At 35.7% G+C, this 24,389-nt stretch overlaps 1 protein-coding gene across 1 annotated transcript in view; it reads right to left on the bottom strand.

Annotated features, from left to right (window-relative positions):
• POC1B (POC1 centriolar protein B) overlaps positions 1-24,389 on the bottom strand; it is a 49,457-nt gene that overhangs the window by 9,566 nt on the left and 15,502 nt on the right. Inside the window, exon 10 of the mRNA XM_032195676.1 lies at positions 16,896-16,982. Coding sequence (XP_032051567.1) covers positions 16,896-16,982 — 87 coding nt within the window. The remainder of the gene's footprint in view (positions 1-16,895; positions 16,983-24,389) is intronic.

Genomic DNA, 24,389 nt, shown 5'->3' with positions numbered 1-24,389 from the left:
AACAAGCAAAAGATTACTGAAGAGAAAATCCTTAAAGACAGATTGTACCAGGACAAAAAGAATTGAAGGATATGTATAACCTTCTCCTAAACCCTGCAGAAAGCTGAGAAAAACTGCAGTCCTTGTGCTCCAGTCTCAACAGACAAGGGGCTGGTGCTTCACAAGAGTGGGAGGTTGTTGCGGAACCAGAATAGAGCAGTCTGTGTTGCATGGCCTCTCTTCATCTATACACACACACACATGTACATATTATATTATCAGAGCCCATAGTATAGAAGCATATAATGATACCACATATCTTTCTGCCAACTCGTATATAAGTGTATATATACACGTATAAATATATAAAAGCATAATACACACATGTATATCCATACAACCTTATTTCAAGCTATATGTAAAGCCAACAAAGTTCTTTTCTGTTGGCACAGCAGTACCTCTGTCTATGGTTTTGGTCAGTATAACAGTATCAGTGATACAGTGTGATTTTTTTTGGGGGGTACTTCATGTCAGCATAATGCTGACATGAATGTATGTCAAAAAAACTTCCCTGCATAGAGAAACCCAGCTTCCATCCCAGTAAGTGATGATAGGAAATGCAGAGTGTCCGTATGGAAGGATTTCACAGACAAATCTTCTGTTGTTAACTGAGATCTGTCAGCTTTGACTTCCGCTCAGAGTAGGGGTAGCAACAGGAGAATATAGCATTTGACCTGTGGCTGTTGACGATATCACTGTGTTTTTACTCCTGCTTCTATGGAGCAAACAATTTCCTCCAGTTCATATTATTTACAAGAAAATGTCAAGGAGTAAAAAGCATTAGGAACTCAGTTAGCAATCCAGCACATTAGAGTCCAAAGTTAAGTCCAATGCTGCCAGCACAATTGCTTGAAGACTTTGCCAAAGAGTCAGATGCTACTATTAGATAAAAAGATGCACAGTATTTTGCAACTTGAAATTTAAGTCTCCTGGATATAGCCATTTTACTATGTAATGAAGGAACACTGTTTTATTAATTTATTAATTATTAGCTTTTGCTAATTAAGTGTTACAGACGTATAAGAGATGATTTGGACAGCAAATACTTTAACAATTATGTAACAGAAAACTCCCATAAGGATAAAACACGGCTTGAAAAATTTGTGAAAAGTTAAATTCATGTGCTTTTGTTAGGTTTCAATTAATACCTACAGAAATAAAAGTCTACACTGACCTATTTCATTGCTCACAATTATTAATAGGCTGAAGTTTTGGACAAGTTGTCCAGTTTGTCCAGGTAGAAACAATGCTCAGCACTGCTGAGTTTAGTTCAGAGGTGGGATTTTCAAAATTTGCTTTAATAGCACAAGCATAATTTTGTTCTTACTTAAATCAATTGAATTTTACAGTTTACTGTATAGGGAATAAAATTAGAAACTGCAGAAAGCTTTTGAGGATTCCACACAAACATGCAAGAAATGTTAACTTTGGAGTTGTCTGACATGTCTGTTTTACTCTTGAAATATCATTTATTTTAATCAGTATCCTATTACAAACTTCTGTCAAAATACACACATTGTTCAACACCAATTAAAATGCTAAATGTGTTGGCACATAAGATTGGTAGGTAGATAGGTTCTACTTGGATGTATTAAAAAGCAATTCAACTACGATAAAAATTACAGTTAAAGCATTAAGGTTGCCAATAATAGTGCTATCTTGAAATGTTTCATAATTTTCTACCATTTTTGGGCTCTGACAGTTGGAACTTTAAGAAAACAAAAATAAACATCTTACATGAAATAAGAGTATGATCTCTAGTTCTGTCAGTTCATTAATATCAAAATTCAGTTAAAAAAAAAAATCTTTCTGTAATAAGCTGAGAAAGTGGGTTTTATTGCTCAAGGAATTCATTAGCCGCCAGACTTTAAATATTCATCTTCCTCCCATTTGTCACTTGGTATTTGTATTTTAGCCCATTTCTTCCTACTTAATGTGACAAAAATTAACATTGGGAGGTGACTAAACTGTATGCATATGATAAATGGTAACACCACACTGACCAAATTTGCAGTCAAGGCAGGTGGAAAGGTGGAGATGATAACAGATTCAGTAAAATTGAACTCCAAGTACGTTTGTTATTCTTAAATTTCACAGGAATATACTATTAAAAGAGGTCTTTATCACTGACTCCAGTCCTCACCTACAAAATAGAGTCTGCACTTAGAACTTTCTCATGGAACAATCTCTTATTCTGGAACCAGCATGTCCCATGATTTTTATTTTTATTCAAGTTCTAAAAAGCCAGAATGCAAATACATTGAGAGTAGACAAAATGTAGTTTATACAGATTATATTCCAATCAAGTAACAACATAAAACTTTCCCATTTCTGCCTCAGCAAATGTTCTTAATATCACAAACATCACATACATAGTTAATGACTTCTGTTAAAATAAATATGGATAAACTATACTGAGAAAAACAAAAGTAGTCAGCTAAAATTTAGGGGGTTGTTCTCCACTTACACAAATCATATTGGAAGAAAAGCAAAGTGCAGAACTCTGAGCCAATAAGAAGGGTGAAGAAGAAAAGTAATGACTTTACAAAATGCTATCCCCTTTTTTTCAGTTCTTTGAGTGGGAATGTCTTAAGGATTAAGATGCTGATTCATATTATTAGTGATGTCAAATAGATGGCTTCTTTGTAATCAGCTTATCCTTCCTGACAACTGAAAAAAAAAAAAAAAAAAAGAAAAAAGTACAAACTCCTGCCTCTTTCAGCAGCAAAATCTTATGAGGTAAACACCTTGAGGAAGCTCTGCCTCATGATTCTTAAAGGATCCCTTTGCCACAGAGCTGTAGAAGGGCAGTTGGTGATTACAGCCCAAGAGAAGCAACCTGGTCTCGTGTCCATGAAAACTCACAACTTTGTGTTCCAAATCCAATTCTCACATCTTATTACTCCTTCCTGTTACCATGTTACCAGCAATGCATAGCATCTTTTCCACAGAATAGGTTCTGATGAACAGGGCCACTGTGAACTGGCACATTGCTCTTCATTTAAAGTATATAAGTAGAAAACATTAATATAATTTGCAATTTTTATTTTTTTAAAGCATAGCATCTTACAGGGCAGTAAAATACATGCACAAAGAAATACCACTTTAGAATATAAGGATATATATATATATGTTTATATTTATGTGTATATATATAAAGTCTCTCCTCTATACATATACATACACTTAAATATATGCGTTTTATGCATTTATAACATTTTTGTATGTGTGTATACATATATGTATATGCACATACACACAGACATATATGTATACACATATATATATAAGAACACCTTAGAAACTCTTATATTACCTTAGAAGAAAAATAAACCACAGGTGTGCCTTCTGTAACAAGCAAAACTTTAAAATTGTGAATGTGTGTGTATTAGGAAAGTAAATGGAAAACATCAAGTAAAGGGGTTTACCACTCCAAGATAAATATTAATTTCCACTGGTCACAATGTATTATTTTATTCATATTTCCACCCAGATTTAAAGTTGTTAAACACCCATGTGATTCTTCTGCACACATTCTGTATTTAATTATGTTTGCTTCTACATTACTAGCACTTGCAGTATGTTTTATTTTTTTGTTTGCTTTGAATGGCCACATTTAAAATATTAAAATTAGCATTCCATGTTCAAAATGGGAAAAAATGTGAGAACACAATTATACATACAAAATCACTGTTTAACTTGCTCACCTTCCTATTGATCCAGAGTTAAAAAAAAAAAAAAAAAAAGTTTATTGGAGTGATATTTGTATTAGTGCCATTCAGATACGAGCTGTCCCAGTCTAAACAGCACTTAATATCAATTGTCTTTTTATAGGCCTACACAGTTAAGTTTATTCTTGCATTACTTCTCTACCAAAGTCCTGACACAAAAGTTAATCTACACCAAAAAGAAACATTTAATGGTGTAAAGAAGCATCCTTTTAATGTGAGTAACACACTGGCAGATAAAACAGGAGCTCCACTATGCTCCCCAAGCAGGACTGAAAGCCAAACTATACGTAAAACTTGGAATTGAAGTACAGGTACAGGACTCACTTTATAACACATACTTCAATAAACTATTCAATTTCTGTTCTGGAAATCTGGTCCTCATGCTTGACCAGGACAAATTGAAACTGGAAACTTTTATTCTGTTCCTGCTTGCCATTTCTTTAGAATTGAAGTCTGGTGCTTTACTGAGCAATAGAACAAAAATTTTGTCAAGAATCACCATGAATTTAAATTAAAGCCCTCTTGTTTTGGAATGATGACTAAGTTGCAGCCACTATTCTTTATTTTTAGGGAAAAAATGTAGTAATACTATAAAAGTTTAACGGTTATGAAAGGAAGACCACTTTGATATTTTATTATCACCAGTAGCAGTCTAAAAGATGCAAGAATTTACGGAACGTTATGTTCATGCAAGATAGAGGAGATACACCATTTCCTATACTTCAATGAAAACACATGGTGTCACTGGTGCTCCCTGTCATATATCTCCCTGCATCTTAAGGAAATAATTTCTAATAATAGCGGATGATATTAACACAAATCTCTACAGAGGATACTCTCAGCTTTCAGCTGCATGGGATTGCTAAACAATGTGGAATCAATTATATACTATCAGTTACGACAGGTAGTGGTCTAGTCAGCACGTGGAGATGCCACACTCAGTGGGATATGGAAGAAGACATAACCCTGTTTTGTACCACACTCTATACTTGAGAAGATGCTAAAGTGAAAATAAAAATGAAAGCAGTTAGCACTATAATCCCAGATCAGCAGCTGGCATTCCAATCCTAAATGCCAAATTCCTCTTTGGGAGTTAGACCCTTCACAGATAAAATGTATTGTTGCTTTTTACATCTTATAGTGGTAGAATAATATAAATGACTATAAACTATAAATGATGAAATGTAGCAGATTGGGATAATTGAACGCATCAGTAAAATTCTATTGCCATTAGAATTAGGAGCAATAACAAGGTCATTTTTGCCCACTTTCCTAAGGAAACAATGCTTACACTATCATTTCTGTCTGCCTGTCTCCACACCTCATTTGTAAGTTTTGAACTTGTTGCAGATTTAAGAGGGTCTGACAGAGGAATCTGACAGAGATATCTTAGAGAGCTGATTTCTGATAAGCTTCCTGAGAATAGATTGCCAGCTAAAGGACAGAAATCGTTAAGTACTCCCACTGGGACAGAGGCTCTGGCACAAGTTTACATGTTATTAGAGACTACAGAATGCGTACAAGAGAAATAGAACTTACAATTACCTCAAAACAAGGGAAAGGGTTAAAACAAAACGTGAAAAATAGATTTGTAGGAAGCTAGCATACATTATTTCTGTCATTCAAGGATTATTTGTACTTTACAAATATCAGGAACAAAAGAAATCCTAGCAATACTAGAAATCCTAGTATTCTTAGTAGCCAGAAATATTAATGAGTGGTATAGAAAAAAAAAAATAAAGTGGTTAATAAAGTACCTTTATCTTCTGTTTAGGAAGACAATGAATGAAGTAGTTGCATTTCTGGCAAAACACTTTCTAACCCAAACATAAGCAAAAAAAAAAAAAAAAGACTATTAAATAACTTACATGGTATGCAAAAATTTTTAAATCTTGGGTTATGTATGGTATACTCAATGGGTCTAAACTAACTTAACAAGTAAATTATGGTGTTGTTGCTCTTTTTTTTTTTTTTTTTTTTTTTTTACCTAATATCCCATAATAATGGAACAATACCAGAGGAATATGGAAGCTAACATTCTATCAATACTTAGAAAGGACAAACAGAAAAATGATGTGGTCACAGGTCACAGTTGGCTTGAGAATAATGTCAGGGAAACACTGAAAAGTTGATTTATGACATAACTGGCAAGTATATATGGCACAACATAAAGTGAATCAATATGCTTTGAGAAAGAACAGGAAGAAAAAAAAAAAAGATCTGGAAGAAAAAAAAAAGGAAGAAAAAAAAAAACCAGAACTTAAGATCTCTTGCTAATGAAATGTTTAGTCAAACTGTTCCTGATACAAGTAAATGTATATACTTTTCCATAATATGCATGCTACAATTTTAATTTAGGTCAAAATGCAGTATGAACTAAATTATCTCTAATTTATCTCTGTTTCTTCAAAACCAGTAAAATTAGGAAGTTACTATGGAACTATGTTTTTTTTAATGATTCCACTGAAATTTGTTCTTGCCTCTGTCCTATGCAAAAGGTGCCAGTGATCCGAAAGATAAAGTTTACATAAGTTGCAAGAAAGACATCCTGAAAACTAAAATAGTCAAAGCTGCTTGGCAGTCTGACTTCACTCAACTGTCCAAACTCAACATCATGTTCAAAGGTAAGATCTCAGAGATGGAGGTGTTACTGAACAATATGCTCTAGAAAGCAGAGTTTTGGAAAATAACTGCAGTGTCATAATATATAACTAACTGAAATAATAAAATTTAAAGTGGAAAGATTATTGAGTGAAAAATTATGGTAACTTCTATGCAGTTTTAACTAGATGAATCTACTGAGCAAGAGGTAGTATTATACTGCTATTTATATATTTTTGTAATTAATATATATATATATATTATATTTATATATATTTATACATTATATAAAGGTATATATATTTTTATGAATATATATGATGATATATATGAGAAAACACATATTAGAACAAATCATGGCTTGGAAGAGTAATATTTTCAGTGAGAAAAACTGTTTACAATTTAAAAGTTGTAAGAATATTATAAATTTATAAGTATTAACACTGTTTATCTAAGAACAGGTTAAGGATAAAGTAATTAATTCACTTAAACCTTTATGTCAAGAAAGGGGTCTTCCTATGTTGTGATAAAAGTGCTGTAATATTGCATCAGAGTTTCATGGCAATGCCTGTGCTTCAGATACCTGAATTGCAATGAGGAAGTGGCATCCTGGAGTTTGGGAAGCACAAAGGGAGACAACAGCACCCCTCTTCTCCTCCCAAGCACCAAACTGAGCTGGACCAGAGTCCCATACGGTGAGGAGATACATGGCATTGCTGTCGGTCACACAACTCCTACATACTTTTTTTTGTTGTTGTTGTTAAATACTATTTATTGCAAAATGCATAAAGAGCAATGGAATCCAGAGGTTGTTCTTCTTGTGTGTGTGTGGTTTTTTTTTTTTCAGAAAACTTTATTCATTGACAACAGACTTCTTTCCTCTGATGCCATACACTTTCAACTTACAGTGCTTCAAATTCAAGCATGAAGAATGGAGCAGGCTTCATTCAGCCTCTGTCTCCATTATCTGCTGTTCAGGTTACAGCCCTGCAGATAGAAGAAAGCAAGATGAATCCTCTCGCCCTGAAAAAGAGGACTTGATCCAAGTCACCTACTGTCTGAACAACAGGAAGCCACTACTATCACCTTCTTTGCTCAAGTTTTTTCACGGATTGTCTCGTAAGAAAGATCATTTTGGGATGTATCATGCATTTAGCACACCTCTGTTATAGCACAATCACTGCAGATGACCCTTCTAGATATTAGATATGTGGGCTCAATGGACATTGGTTAACTTAAACTGGGATACTGCCAGCACTAACCTCCTACTTAACCTCCAAATATTTTTTCCCACTATTTCCTTTGTGCTGGTATTAGTGCTTAGATAGCTGAGCAGATCAGGGAATTGACTTGGATGCAATTAACCAGATAAACAGTTTCTAAGTTAAAGTGACTGCGAAATCATCCTTTGGCATTGTTCTGCCTACTTTCTGACCTCAAAACTATTTTAGTGGAAGATAGGACCTAAAAGGCTTTCAGAGTTTTTCTGCATCGAATATCTAAATGATGAGGCTAGTATGGATAAATATTTTTGCTCTTGTTGCTGAATTTTATTTGAGAAGTCTCAATTTTTACGTCCTATTTTAAGTAACCTATGTCATTTTTTAATTCAAGTCAGTCGCTCCATTATCTCACATGCAGCAAGTAACTACATCTCTTATAGCAAACTAGCTAGCAATGCAGCAAGGTCTTCAAGGACAGATATGTTGTATTAGAACAACTGGTATATTTGGAAAATGCTCAAACAAGACTTTAGGCAGAAAGCACCCTCTGGGTTTAGATATCACTGTAATCTCAGTGATAAACAGAATTTGCAAGCATTTGTTCAAGCACTGTCATTTAGAAATATAAGAAGAGATTTAAATAGTATTAGTGTTTTCTTTTGTAACATACTTGCATTAATCATTTTTGAACAACACATTGGCTGAATATGTTTCATTTTATACTCAAGGTTGCACCACACATTTGCAAGCATGCTGCACTAAACTTAGACTCCAATAATATTTAAAAACAAAGGGCAAGCCAACAGCTTAGCATCTTGTTTTCTAGCATGCTTGATCTGCGGCACAGCTTTATTATCCAGCTTAAGATAAACAAAAGTAAAACCTTGTAACCTTTCCAAAAAGTCACACACTATGAACTGATCCAAACATTCCCATGTTTCTCTGCCCCACAGTGTGGGATTTCAGAATTATTGAAGTGCTGTGAATATTAAGAAGTTCAAAACTTAACTTGTACTACTGAAAACAAACAAACAAACAAACAAACAAAAAACAGGTGTTTAGAGTAACAGAGCTACTGAACGCTAACTTCATTAACTTCCATTAAGCTAAATGATTCACAAATGGCATTTAGATCAGTAGTAAATCATCATCTAGGTCAGCAGGAAGCTCATTATGGACTGACAAGCCAAGTGACAGAGACACTTTTCTGCAAGTGCTATAGTAGTAATTTCCTGTGTGAAAGGCTTGCTGCTGTTCGTGCATTCCTCGGGGGATAGTTCTTCTCAGAGGATGTTACTCTTCCCCAGGAAGAGGAAGGAACCAGTTGTTATTGGATGTGTGGGTTGATAGCTGTCGGGCATTTTCTACATGCCTCTGAATCAGCTGTGAGAACTGTGAATGCAGCTTGGATTCCCAGCTGGAGTGGGAAAAAACATGACTTTGGCAGACAAGGTCAGAACGCACGAGTACAGTATCTCAGGAAGTTGAAATAGTAATAATACCTGGAACTTCTGAGCCCCTAGTTCCCAGAAAAGTGCTGATTTGCTAGAGGAACAATATAAAGACATGGGTCAACCTGAAAGCATTCCTGTGGCATTGCACTGTTGCCATGACTAAGACCTTATACAAAGTAAAAGTTCTTAAATCATTCTCAAGTAATTTATAGTAAGCCAATTACCTTATGAAATGGTACCAAAAGTTCAACAGCAGCATCCATTAAGAATGTCGCTATTGGGCAATGGCAACATAAGTACACAGACTGCTTTGTGAGGAAACTAAATATTGAAGTCTTTTATATTGGAGTGGTTAGGAGGGGTTCCTGTTCAGTCCCTCTCTGGAACTTGCTGTCCTGCTGTAACTAGCTCCCTCCACATCTACTGGGACACTTACATGACAGGTCATCCATACCTAGTCCATGCCTAGTCCAGAATCAGTGAGTTCAGTGTCACATCCTACCTATTTTTTCTTTAGTGGAAGCACTAGTTCTTAGTTTCTTTATCCTGCCAGCTGCTAGCTTCCAAACTCAGTAAAAAATTATTAGATCAAAAAAAAAAAAAATATATATATATATATATAAAAGGGAGATGGGAAAGAGACAGACATAAACAATATAAACTCATAAGCTTCATTTCCTCAGGAAAGCAGGTTAAAAATAGTATAAGGAATATTATATTCTTGCACTCTCTAGTGCCCAAATTCAGAACTCCGTCTCCAGTGAAAACTTGACTCTCTCTCAAGCTCCAGTTCCCTCAAAGAATATAATGAAGCCTATTAGTGAACATCATGACATGTATTATTACCTAATTAAGTAGCAGCACAACACATTTCCTGTTCTTTCCTTGTAAACCTGCAGTTACATGCTGTGGTAGAATATCATCACTGCAAAGTGCAAGGGTCATTTGGATCATATTCTTTTTTTATTACAAATATTGAGTTCACCTTTATGTATCCCGATCTTTGTTATTTGATGCTTGTATTATCAAAGCATAACTCTTTTAAGATTAAGTACACCAATCTTTTTAAACATGCCTGCACCTGTATAAAGATATTTAAAAGTTTAGAGTTTCACTGTTCAATATGTCAAATGTTTCATCCTTTTGGCACTTAGGACAGAAGATTAGCTGTTTTGTTTGTATATACCCTGCTTTCTTTGAAAGACCCCGTGCTGGGCAACAGACCAGGCTGTTACTACTGCCTCATGGCTTCCCCATGGATTAGGGGAACAACATTCCTTTTGGAGAGATGTGAGACTTTCCTTTCCTGGAGCAGCTGAACATGCTTAGCTGAAGAGCCGGGGTGGAGCAGAAGGCAACTTACATGTATCTTCTGCCCCCAGCCCCAAGCACTGTACCTGTAGAGCACACAAAGAAAAGAAAGGTCTGTGCTCTAAGCCCTGAGGACACTAACTATTGCTTCTGCAAGAGCAATGCTGAACAGAGAGAAACATTTTCAGAGACACAAGAGCAGAGTTTACAAACTCTTACTTTTTATTCTGTCACAATGAACACTTCTGAGTCCCTCTATTTATGACATTTATTCTTCTGGTTTATGCTTTCATAAGACATCAGAGAGTCAAAGATTTTGAAAGTTTTTAGTATGCTCACAAAAAAGCTGCAATTTTAGTTCACAACTTTGCAGAAGCAGGATCTTTTCACATTAACCCATAATTTTATTCTGTGTTTATGATTTGGAGTCTGGATCATGGAGTTTCCAGTTTGTTCAAACCACATTTGCTGGAAAACACAAGAATAGAAATATAAAAATATAAAGTAAAAACGTAAAAAGATAAACCTATACTTATTCGGGGAGTAGCCTTTGTTATTTTTAAATTAGTTTTCTATTATGTGGTGTGAATGTTAATTTTGCACTTTGCAGTGGTGCTAAGGCTCTGTCTAGAACAGAGGAAGGTAAAGCAGATGGGAGAAAGACTGATGGGAGAGGTCAGTGTGGATTTTGATCAAAGCCCTTCTACTGCTGGCATCACTCCTCAGTGCTAAACTCTGATGTAGTCTAGAGTTTTGGGCAAGGAACACAAGCAGGGCTTTTCTTTTGTCTCTTCTTACAGGACAAGGATTCCAGTCTTCTTATTAAAAGGGCAGTGACACAACTTTCCTTTGGTAGAGACAAGCATACAAATGTCATGCAATAATCTAAGTTTAAGTGAAAAGATGAATGTTGAAGGTCCCAAGAAAACACGAGATGCATGAACTGTGGAAAACTGTTGTGATTTCAGACAAACTTTAACAACTGCTGGGCACAGGGAAGTGCCACAAAAATTCTGCTCCACTGGATGTTCCCTTCCACATTGGATTCGGGGCCCAGAGGAGGTGATATAGCTGTAAAGTTCTATTTTTTTTCCCTTTCTTCCTTTTCCCCTTCCCTTAACCGCAGCGAAGAGGGTTGATGTTTATTTCCAAGTACATCTGAAGCCAGGAAGAGAATGCAGATCATAATATATTTGAAGTTGCTTGGTAAGTAAAATATGCAGTTTTTAACTTTTAAGATAAAATTCTTGTGTCATGCTCTTCTATAGAATTCTAGAGTTGGGTTAAGGAAGAGACAATATTCCCAGATGATCTTTTCAAAATAAGTTCCCATGAGAAGAAGAGTTGTGTAAGTTTTAATGTACACAGAGATGGAAGAACTAGATGCAAGTTTTGAATTTGTAATCGCTGCCACACTTTACTACTTACATGGGGTTGTTTATTTCTTGGTTGTACTACAAATAAAGGCAGTAAAAATTGTGTCAAAAATATATACACCCTGAAATACATACTGAGGAATTTATGTGCATACGGTAAATGAGAATACAGATGCTTCTAACATTTGCATTAAGAGATTTAACACAAATGCAATACAGATTTATTAACAATGTCTTACCTCGAGGAATAAAAAATTCACATGATCTTATTTTCTTTAAAATATTTAACAGGTTTTGGGGGAGAAGGAATTCATTAGGTCACTATCTATTTTAAAACATAGTATGTCCTGTTACCGTAAACAGTCGTTATCTTTCCTCTTCCAACAATGAACCCATACTCTTAACTTTGTAGAAACCATACTGAAAAAGAATAATAAGTATGTCTTACTTTGTGTTAACTAGCACTGGAAGAGAAAGAACAGCAAACATCTCACAGCCAGTGCAGACTTTCTGACTTCCAGATTACAGCACATTGCTTTGCTTCCTCCAAATCCTGTTTACATGAGCAAGGTCAAGGGATGGAACATTAGAGAGCCTCTACAGTGATTTCCTGCTGCTGTCAGTAAAAACTACTGAGACATCATCAACTTTCCCTTGTTCCCAACAGCTTATCAGGGACTGGAGGTTATCGATGTATTGACTTACAGACTTTTTTTTTGCCAACCTCCCTCCCTCAAAACTACAAGATCAGAGGACAAAACAGATCAGAGGAAAATAGTTCCAAAGTAATGTTTTCAGGGTTTTCGGTGAGATAGGAATAAAAAAAAGACCCACACAGCTGCCCCAAAATCTTGACCCCCCCCATTCAGTGAACATTTTCACAGTTTAAAAGGCTAGCACAGACCTCATTTCTAACAACTGCAACAGATGAAGACTCCTACCAATGGAAAAGTCAAGGCATTACGAAAATACCAGTTAGTTAAGCATATTCTGTGTTTTTATACTCATTTCAGTAACACACGGGAGACCTGAATAAATGAATCATCAAATTCAAAACTATTTTCCTGAAAATATCAATATACTGACATAATTACAAAGATATTAAGAAATTCTGGTTCAAAAGAAAACAGCTCTGTACCGATGATTACACTTAAGTTTTTCCACTGATACAATGATCATGTTCCCTTCACTAAGTTCACAAAAGAAGTTGCATTAGTTTGGATCTTAGACAAAAACAGTGTTCAAGAAGAACTGCCTTTACAACTTATAAGTTAAAACAAATGCTGAAAAGATACAGTATTTAAAGTTTAATTATTTGATTGTTTTCCAGCAAAACCCCTACAATAAAATTATTTCTGTATATCTTGGCTTAGTTTTCAGTGCAAGAAAATTAAAGTAAATTTGGAAAACAAAAACATGTGAGTAGGCATTTTCAAGTATGGAAGTTATTTGGAATTGTTGGCTTTGATAAAACAATAAATTATGTCTGAGGACATTAAATATTCCTTGAGGAGAAGAGAAAGAGTGACAGGAAAACATAATACCAGTATTTCCTCATACAGATAAATCTCAAAGTCTAAATAAATTAAGAAAATATATTTTAAATTCACAACAATAAGGAGTATCAAATTTTAAAATATTTGTTTTTAAAGTTTTGTCTGTGCAGATTGCTGTAAAGAATAAATGACAATAGTACTTAGCTTTGCCTTAACTATCTGGAGTTGTATGCAGTTTGGGGCTTCTCAATACAAGACAGACACTGACATCCTGAAACAAGTCTAGATGAGAGCGAGCAAGATGGTGTGGGTGCTGAAACACATGATATGCAAGGAGAGGCTGAAAACAAGGTTTGTTCAGCCTCATGGAAGGTAGGACAGGAGATCTTACTGCCATCTCAAATATCTAGCAGGCAGATAATGGAGAAGTCTGAGTCAGACACTTATTAGAGAACTACTGTGATAGAATTAGAGGCAACAAATTGGGACATGGGAAATTCTAACTAGACATTATGAAACACCATTCAAACACCAGAGTAAGCTGCCTAGATGGGTGGCATAATCTCCATCTTTATACATGTTCACAAATGAACTGGATGAGGCCCTTAGGATCCAGCTTGGCCCTGCTTTAAGAGGGAGGGGAGATTAAATTGGAAGCAATGTCTGGAGTAATCTATACTGCTCCATTAATTTTATTTATAAATCTATACAGAAGGGAGAAAAAATGAATAATCCTTTGCTTTGTTGCAAGTCATCTTAATGGGCAGTAATAGCATGTTTCCTGTGACCAGTATGAAGGGACAAAGTTCCAACAGAGTGAAGAAGAGATTGTCAAAAGGGAGAGCACAAGAGAAAAAACAGATAAAGTGGTCTTTCTCCTATTTCCTGAAGTAGCTTGACATCTATGGGAGTTTGCCCACTTACTGTTAGTTCTTCTGATAATCATTCAACAAAACCTTACAAGGTTTGGTACAGACTTCCACTCTCCCTGAAGATCTTTCAGGGAGTTTTAGGAAATTCATCACAGATCCTACATAAACTTTTTATTTGTCCCAGAGAAGCCTGTCTTGAGACAGCAATCCAACAGAGTCTGTATATCTTGTCTTCTGTAAAAAAGAAGTTAAGTATATCTGTTGATTAGCTACTGCCATCCAGTGACTTGTCAAAGAGTCTCGTAAGTTCTCCTTAGGTCCCTGCCATATTACATGCTTGATGCTAATGACACTGAACGAGAATCCTTAAGGATACGTAAGTGCAAAGTGTATTTTTCTCTCTAAACATATCAGAAGGGCAGAAGAATTACTTAAGCTAAATAAAAACACTTGAAAAAGAATAATGTAGGTATACATGGCTCTTTTTTAAAAAAGAATCTGGCAACCTAATCAAACATTTTTTAGCTATCTGAAGAGCAAGGCTCTGGAAAGTAAAGATAGGACTGAAAAACCACAAGTAGATTCAAGATGAGTCTTGTAAAGCTTACAGGAAAAATATACAGTTGTATTATCTTTGATAACTGGTAGGAGAAGAGCAACCTGGGGGTTTGGAATGATGTTACAGGTGTAAGACATGAGGGAAGACGATGAGCTACACTAGAGGCTGACGATATCTGCTAATACACAAATAATATACAAGCACAGTACCATTCAAGTGAGGACAAACAGTATTAAGCGGACAGCTGGCAGTGAAGCTGGGACAATAAGAAACCCAGCATCTGCCCTTCCCCCTTTGATTTGCAGGAATAAAATGTGAAGCCTCCTAGGAAGGACCTCTACATATTAGGGCAATTGAGCCAGCTTCAGATGAAAAGGTCCAAATCACAGAGATGTAGAATCCTTTGGAAACAAGATATGATGAGACTGGATGGCTGACCCAATTAAACAGGCCATCATTCCAGAATAGAAGCCAGTAAGGCAGACACTGGACAGGATAACAACACTAGAAATGAGAGAATGAATAAAGCAGAGAGGCACAGATAAGGTTGCCAAAGTTGGGTAGTGTTTCTTACTGTGTTGGGGAAGGAAGCTAAATGAAGAGAAAATATGGAAATAGTTTCTGGAGTTGTGTCAATGATGGTGTATTGGACAGAGCTGTTGTCCTTACAGCTGTAGTCTGAGTTGCAAGGACACAGAAATGGCAACAGATGGAAAAAAGATGCAGATTGAGTGTTGAGATGCAGAAAAGTGAGAGCCAATGCTGAATAGGAGATCAAGATAATGAAAAAAAATGTAGTGATTACTGACACAGTCAAAAGGAATCAAAAGACAGCAATATTTTTGTAGTAAAGACGACTGTAAAGCCATCTAGACTGAAATCAAGAGAATGCTGTCAGTAAAAGGTCAACTTATTCCTAGAATTAGTTCTGGGCATAAAATTAAAAAAATGCTGCCCTATTAAAAGAACTAAGGAAAAAGATTAGATGAATGGAAGATGTATAGATATGTAACAAAGAATTAATGTAACCATTCATTTGGATTCTATGATCAGCATTAAGACCACGAAGTAATGAACATAACATATTCTAAAGCGATAGTCAATAAATTATTTCCACTAGAATGTTCACCGTTGAGCCTTCTAAAGAGACATCTTTAAGTCTGCAAATTACTTTTGACAGAAATTATCTTAAATATCCATATTATGAAAGCATAACACAACAACTGCTGAACTTTAAAATATATGAAACTATCATCTCTCAAATAAAATTACTTTATGCTTATTTGTTTTTGAAGAAAAGATTTCTTTTAGATGTCAACCTTTTTTATGATTTTCATTAAATGATGTCAAAGCATTTTTATAAGCTACCCTCATGACATGCCCTTTTGTAAAGCATTCATGACAAAACAGAACAGCAGAAACCACACCTGCTGTCCATTCATATGTATTAACCCTTCAGCCACACAAATTCTTGTTATGGTAATTAAAATTGTTCAAGATACAAATCATGTCTTCACATGAAGGGATTTCGAGCTAAAAGAGAAATTCCCAGTTTAACCTAATTCTAGAACAGTACATCTTTTAGGACTTCATACTAGGAGAGCATATTTTTCCTCCTACAAAACTACAGTTAAAACATTGCCTTCCTTTCCTCCCACATGCCATACCAATGCCATATAAAAAAGCTAACACTCGAAGGAACTAATCCTATGATTCTTTCCTAAAATGTGTTACTTTTTTTTTTTTTTTTTTTTTTTTTTTCCCCTCCCTGGAGAGCTACTAGATGCCTTAAAAGGCAAAAAAAAAAAAAATAAATAAAAAATCAATTCTGGAATTTTATCAGTGAGGCAGCTACGCTTTGGATTTTCCATTATTTGCAGCTAAGGACAGTTACTGAAAGTGTATGAGGAAAAAGCAACAGACTTTAATTGTAATACCTAGGTATAGTTAATATGAGTATATAATTAGGATTTCTACTTAAATACGTAAGTAAAATTAATAGTATAATGTGAAAGTTTCGCTATTACACCATCTTCTGGTTAGCCTTGGGAACTGTGGAAGAAAGTTTAAACTGAGAAGGCAGAATACTAAGCTATGAACAATTGACAACTTTTTAAAAACTATCTTATTCATGCAGACCAAAAAAAAGAAAAAAATTGTCATTAACAAGTTTAGTGTAAGCCAAACTAGCTAAGCTTTCTTCACACTCCTTCTTTCTCAAAAGGCACCTTACCAGAGTACCGAAGGCTAGAGAAGAAGTAATCTCTACAACAGGTGGGTCAGGAGTTTGTGTGTCAGTCACATCAAAGGTAGGGTTGACCTGTTGAAAATTAATTACAATCCTCATTATTTCAGCACCAGTACAAGAAGGGAAATAAGACTGAAATTAAAAGGCTTACTTGCTTCACTGCGACATCACTAAAAGCTAAAAACAGGCTTTAAAAATAAAGGAAGGATGCTACCCTCACAATAATCTAAAATGCAATCATATGTATTCTCAGAAAGAGAATACAGATACATGTTTATAAGAGGTGTCATTTATACTTTACAAATATCTGTCACCCAAACCTAACTCAAAGATTCTTACCCTAAATATTAAGAAATTTAGTTTATCATAAATCAGTAAAAATGAAATAAAAATGTTAGTTTAAAATGGAGCTAGTTTATGTATTCTGTAACTACAAATAAAGAAACTATAGCAAGCTCTAGCTGTGACATGTTTGCAGCACTCATACTGTCTGCTCTAGTTTGTCTTCGGTTCACACCAATTTCCTCCTATTTCACTTCAGGTAAACCATACAGAGGCTCAAGATCTATTTCAGATCTTTGCAACTTCACCAAAACAGAGACTTCCACCATGCACATTGATAGCATATGTACAACATTCATGATCTGACCACCTAGCTTCATGATATCATGATTCAAAGAACCTCCTAGTTCAATGGTATGTGGCTAAAAACCTGCATCATACCAATATGGGATACTCCCACCTGCCCTGGATAAGGTTTTTTTTTTGTTTTTTTTTTTTTTAACTTGGAAAAATGAGAACCCACACAGGAATTTTAGGGAAGCACAAAAGCCAAATATTTCATTTGCCAGAAATCTTGCTTTGTGCCAAGCACAGCCAGTTATGGAGATTTACAGCCCAAAATGTTTGGCTATTTGAGCTGATTATGTAAAAGGAGGAAGCTTGTCTAGCTTGTAAAGGCTGAAATAAAGGGCACTGACTAATTTCAAAGAAAGATTAGACAATATTTAAATCACCAAGGAGTCTGGTGTAATAAAGAGAAATGAACACACTCTTTTCCAACTCAGCAGCTTTATCAAGGATGGCATTAATTCTAGCCATTTTACTTTAAAATGGATTTAAACAAACAAACAAACCCTACACCAAAACAGGAGGTTCATTAGATAAAAGGATTGCTGTGCTTTGACTTTTCAAGAAGGGCCCACCATCTCACCTGAAGACAGTCAGAATTCTGGTTAAACCAGAGGTGCTCACTCAGTAACAGCTTCAGTTGAATTTCCTGAAGCAAAAGTACTTGATGCTAGAGTTCTGTCATCTAGGTACACTGATGTATAGACATTTAGGTCAGAGATCCATTAGTTAAGTAAATAGCTAAAATGAGATGTTAAAAGTTGAATTAGTAGCCAATGAAAGCAGGCAACGGCATCTTCCTACTACTACCTGAAGCCTTCTCATTACGTTTGGTTTGGATTGTCACAACTTTTATATATAAATTCAGGTTACAAGAAGCAAACAATAGAAGGAAAGTTCACAACAGTAAGATCTTCCTCAGCAAAGGGGAAGTAGGGAAAGGGTGATCACAAAATTTACTAGCAACCTAGAAAGCAGAGATGGTTAAATACAGATGTTACCTGGCCAATCAAGTGGAAAATGACCCTCTGCAGCACTAGTAAATCAGAGATGGATGCCAAGACTTAATTAATGGGACATCTTAACTTTGCTTTTAATGTAGCTCACTTAGCTGACTAGCACTGCTTAGCTCTTTCTTGGATTCAGTCTTGACAAGCCATTCTACAATCAAGAGCTTTTTTTTTTTTTTTTTTTTGGTAGGTATTCTGTCTTTTAATTCAGTTACAATTGGATCAATTGAGAATGAGCTAACCAGAGGCAGTAAGGACAGTCAATCCTGCTCCAGGACCATCACAGCTGGTAACTTAAAATTCTTCCTTAATTTCTAGACAATAGCATCAAGTGCTAGTTCATACTTTTTTTTTTTTTTTTTTTTCCCAAATGTTCTTGGAAGAAAGAAAGGGAAAAAGAAAAATCAGTCAGGTAACATGGTCTAGTAATTGTTTTCCATTTATCTGAAAGCTGTACCATTTTATCTGGACTGCTTTAGTTTCCCCTCTACAAAAACATGACTGTCCAGTTTCACTCCCCGCAAGCTCATTGCTGCACTCTGTCTATTTAGATCAAATGGACAACAAAAATACTGTCCTTAAGAGCTTAAATCTTCAGTTCAGTGTCCAGCATAACTAGGGTCATTTGTGTCTGATTTTCAGCCAGTGCTATAGTAAATATTCATGATCTGAGTGTCAATCATACTATTGGTAGCTGAGCCCAACCTTTTTTTTCTGATGTATTATTTGGTCACTGAAGAGAGGGCAATGTACCTGCAGGACTCTGCAGAACAAGCACAGTAGTGCCTACCCCATATCAATATTCTAATGCAGAGGAGCTACTGTATGATTATTATTAACAGCTATTTAAACATCTACTTTGAGCTATTTCCTTGTTCCATACATCAAGGCTATTGCAGAACCAATTAAATGCTTTTCCTGATATGTGTTTGCTACAAAAATACATTGTATGATTAAGTTAAGGAAACACACTCTTTAAGTGGAAGTATCACATCCTAGAGCTGGAATGAAAGTCTCTTCTGCATACAGTTCTGCTTATGACTTTATCTGAGATAAGGGGACAGAGATATGAATTGCAGACACTGACTAGGAGAGCAGGAACTATCAGAAGTTATATTAAGAGAGCTAAATATATATCAGCCTGTTAAGCAACACGTCAGGAATAGCAAAGTGTACATGTATGAAAAAAGGCACAAAACCTATGAAGGCTGCAGCAAAACCTTTCTTCCTGTAAAACATGTTTAATATCAAATTTAAAATTAACGAGGTAATGGAGCAAAGCTTAACATTAAAAGTTTCAAATGACTGGACACAGTTCTTGAGAAAGTGATGTGATTAGCTGTCCAATAATCACAGCATATTTGGAAACATTTAACTTTAAAAACACGAGGGGAAATCCAGAACACTAAAGAACAAGGTAGAGAGAACCGGTTTCTATTAAATATCTTCAGAGCCACAATTCCAAAACTTCACTTATGTATTAGTTTAACAGATAATTACTTTCATTATCTTCTTCCAATATGATGATGCATTTACCACTTTTTGATCCACAGTACAGGAAAACATTTTTGAAGGTAAGATTCATATGCAGAACCTTTCATGTAAAAAAATAAGAGATTTCTGAAGACTGAAGCAGAGCAAAACCAAAACACACTTCTTAAAAAAAAAAAAAAAAAAAAAAAAAAAAAAAAGAGAGAGAGAGAGAGAGAGACAGGAATTAGGATCAGTGCTTAGGACAGCAAAGACCTACGGGAGGAGCAAAAGAAGCAGGCTCAACTAAGTACATTAATTCTTAGCCATGTGTTTCAATTAAATGAATATGCTTCTATAGATATTCCTCTGCTGATTTTAATATAATTGCCAATAAAAAAGCCCTTCAAATTTTTAGAATGAATTTCATAAGACACTGATGCTGTATTAAAAAAAAAAAAAAAAAGATAATTAATAAAATTAAAAGAGGAAGTTTTAAATATCTCATGTAAAACATTTCCTAGAAAAGTGATGTAGCTAACTGTAAAAATTTAGCTTTGAATTTGATTCAATGGCGTTTGTTTGATTGTTTTCCTAGACTGGAATCCTCAAGCCAAACAAGCAACTGCCATATATTTTTATTTCTACTGCCACCTAGTGTAAATTTGGATTTCATACATCTAGGAAAATATTTACAACTGAAATTACATTGAAAAATTTAATATGAAACTAAGTTAACAGTAGATTTTCAGGCTGTTCACCCAATTTGAAGAGGTGTCTAGTACACAAACAACATTATCTACAAACACAGGAGATTGATAAATATAACTGTCAGCAAGTGGAATGCATTTCTTTTAGTATGTTGCACTATAACTGCCCTCCTGATTTAACATATATTTTCAAATACCCTCAACAGCTCCTAATCTCAAAAGTAGACAACGACTGGGATTCATCTCAGTTTAAATTTAGACACACTGCTGTATTTGAGCTAGTCATCTCCATTGACCATAGTAGGCACCTTCAGAGAACAAGTCACTTAGTTACATTTCCAAATTATCTGAGTAATTGTAATGGTTACAAGCTTTACAAAAATGAAACATTCTAGAACATCAGTTGAATCAATTTCTACTTCCTTGAATAATCAATAATTGCACAGATGCAGTGCAGGTAGAGAACAGCGGTAAAGATTTATAAGCTAAGAACATGAAAAACTGTGTGTTAAAATTCAGGCTACTGTCTGTCTAAAGAGAAGATACAAGTAATGAATTTCTTGTAAATGTTAACTGTGCTTCAAAAAGTTGGCAGAAAGCGAGAGAAGAAAGAAAAAAAAAGGTACTTATAAATATTATTGCCTCTGTGTATCACTTTGAAGAGTAAGTAAGGAAGAGTTCTGATAAAAGGTGAACATACCCTCAAGCTCCACATGTTAGTCACTATTCTGAGTGGCAAAATACTAGGTGATTCCAGTCAGCTGCTACAATTCTCCATGCTCTTGTGCAAGCTGTTTTGGTCAGAGCAGCGTTTCCCAATTGGTGATTTGTGAAAACAGTCAAAGTTTCTGAAGCCATTTGAAAAAAATCTGAGCAAAGCCTGCTCCATTTCATACTAACCACTTTCCCAAAACCAGGTTTTGACATAGCACGGCCCTTGCCACACTGAGGCAAGCAGAGGCAGAAGAAACATCTACCAGAAAGTAGCAAGAAACCTGGAGAGGCATGAAACACCAGCAGTTTAAAAAATATATATATATATTCAAAAAGCGCGGACAGAATTACAAAATTACTTTCCTCTTCAGTTCTCTCTCTCTCTGCATCTGTTGAATTTTTAGTATTGTGCTACCTCGGATAAGGCTATCCATCTTCATTCTTGCTATAGAGGTGACTAAACCTAACCAGGTCAGCATAACTCAGGGCAATACATTTTAACACACCGTAACATCTAGATGACTTGTAGTGGCTTGTAGCAAACCTTAAGAGGTCATCTGTTCTTCTAAGTATCTCATATTTGAAGTCTCCTCTGTGTGCCGGTAACACTTAAGATATATTGCTAAGACTTTAAAAATACCGTTACTTCAGTTTAGTAAAGATCAATCATCTTCCCCTGTTCCTCATGAAAAACAAGAAAACAAATATAACACAAGCAATTCTGCATTTTGTCTGAGGCACAGATCAGATAATAGGAAAAACTGCTTTGTTACAGTTGCTGCACAGTACTGGAACAGGTCTCCCAGAGACTGAGGTCTCCATCCCTTCCCAGGGCTCCCTAACTACACAAAGATGAGGCTGACTTATTGTACTGGCAACGAGACAGACAACCTACAGAATCTACCCCAAGTTGACATGTCTGTGATTCTGTTACTCCCTCCCCTGTACCCTAGAAACATGGTGAGCAACTAGAACAATGAGGGTGGTGGTACAATGAAAAAAAAAGTGTTTGTCCTAGCTGCAAAAATGGACAATTCTGGCACCTGCTTCCCCCAGAGTACAGCAGCTCTAGAAATGCTTCATTTTTCAGTTACAGGAGGCAATATTTAGTAAGACAGAACACTGAAAAATGTCAAACATAGCTACAGCAACTAAGGCATGTTAGTGTTGGTAGTAATCTGATATTAGCTTTGTCCTGATAAATTATGTTTCTGCCCAGGTGGTAAGGTCCATTCTTTTTCACCACAACAAAAGAATTTAATTTGTTTTTGTCGGTACAGGCAGGAGGAGCAGAAAAAGAAAGAGAGAGAGATGGAGAACAAAACCCGATAACTTCACTTTAATGCTTTCTAAACTATTGGATTATTATATTAACTTTGAAAATAAGCTGTAAAAGAGATTTTAATGTTTATTACTTTTATTAAATTGCTCAATTTACAATAGTAACAGTATAGTACATTACAGTAGCATTAGTTTTGTTGAAACGGTAACTGTTCTGTCTAAAAGAACATAATATACTTCATTTATGTGAAAGTAAGATAATGGTATCTTACAGTGATTTACGTCACTGATAACGTGATGTATATAGAACACTGAAAACAGCAACCTTATTCTTAAAAACCTTAAACTGGTCCAGAAGAGAACTGTGACAAGATCAGGAGAGTATAAACCTTTGCTAAGACAAATGACAAGGCCATCAAGCCCTTTCACTACCGAGGTACAGCTAACCCAAAAGTCTGCAAACTGCTACAAATGTTACAGCCAAGAAGACATTAGATTAAACAAAATCTGTCAAAGCTAGCTTATAAATTTCTTGACATTCATCAGCAGCAGCAATGTGCCCTTGTGGCCAAGAAGGCCAATGGTATCCAGGGCTGTCTTAGGAAGAGCATTGCCAGCAGGTCAAGATATTGCTCCCCACTCTCCTCAGCCCTTGTGAGGCCTCACCTGTAGTGTATTCTGTCCAGTTCCAGGCTTCAAAGTACAAGAGAGACATGGATCTCCTGGAGAGAGTCCAGCAAAGGGCTGCTAAAATGGTGATGGGACTGGAGTATGTCTCATATGGCAAAGGGCTGAGAGAGCTGAACATGTTCAGCCTGGAGAAGAAAAAGCTCAGTGAGGATCTGATCTATGTGTATAAGTTTCTGAAGGGAGGGTGTCAAAAGGATGAGGACAGACTTCGTTCTCAGTGGTGCCCACTAATAGGATGACAGGCAACAGGCACAAACAGAAATACAGGAAATTCTGCCTGAACATGAGAAAAAAAACTTCTTTACTGGAAGGGTGACGGAGCACTGGCACAAGTTGCCCAGAGAGATTGTGGAGTCTCCTTCCCTGGAGATACTCAAAAGCTGTTTGGGTGCAATCCTGGGTAACATGCTCTAGGGAGCCCTACTTGAGCAGGGAGATTGGACTAGATCTCCAGAGTAAAAACATGGAAGACAGCTTTAGCAAATACTTATACCTGTGCTAAGCATCTGAGCAGAAGTCTGGAAAATTTGACTTGAAAAGAACTCCACTAAATCCTGGAACTATAAGCTGATTGTTTAACATATGTTGTGTGTGCAATTTGAACATATCTTGAAGTAAACCTCTGATGCAGGAAGGGTGGTTTAAACCTGATGGTAAATGCTGTGTCTTAGTTTGTTCTAGCATTGACTATCTATACTGAAGGCTGCTACCAATGGGAATTACACTTAACTTCATTCATTGACCTTACAATGAATATGGCATTGTACGGCAGAGAAGTTTATTTAGCAAGCTGTCATTACATGCAACTGTCCTACTCTTATTTTGACCATAATCAGAAAGCTTTACATCTAACTTGATAACCAAACCAGATACATGAGAATACTAGTGATTGATTCTAGTGGGGTTCACCTCCTCTATCAAAGTATTTTCAATCTTTGTACTATGCAAATTGCATACATACACTTTCTGCAAGT

This window comes from Aythya fuligula, chromosome 1, assembly GCF_009819795.1.
Source record: "Aythya fuligula isolate bAytFul2 chromosome 1, bAytFul2.pri, whole genome shotgun sequence".
NCBI lineage: Eukaryota > Metazoa > Chordata > Aves > Anseriformes > Anatidae > Aythya > Aythya fuligula.
Note: the sequence above shows the minus strand (reverse complement) of the source record. Positions and strands in the feature narration are given on the sequence as shown.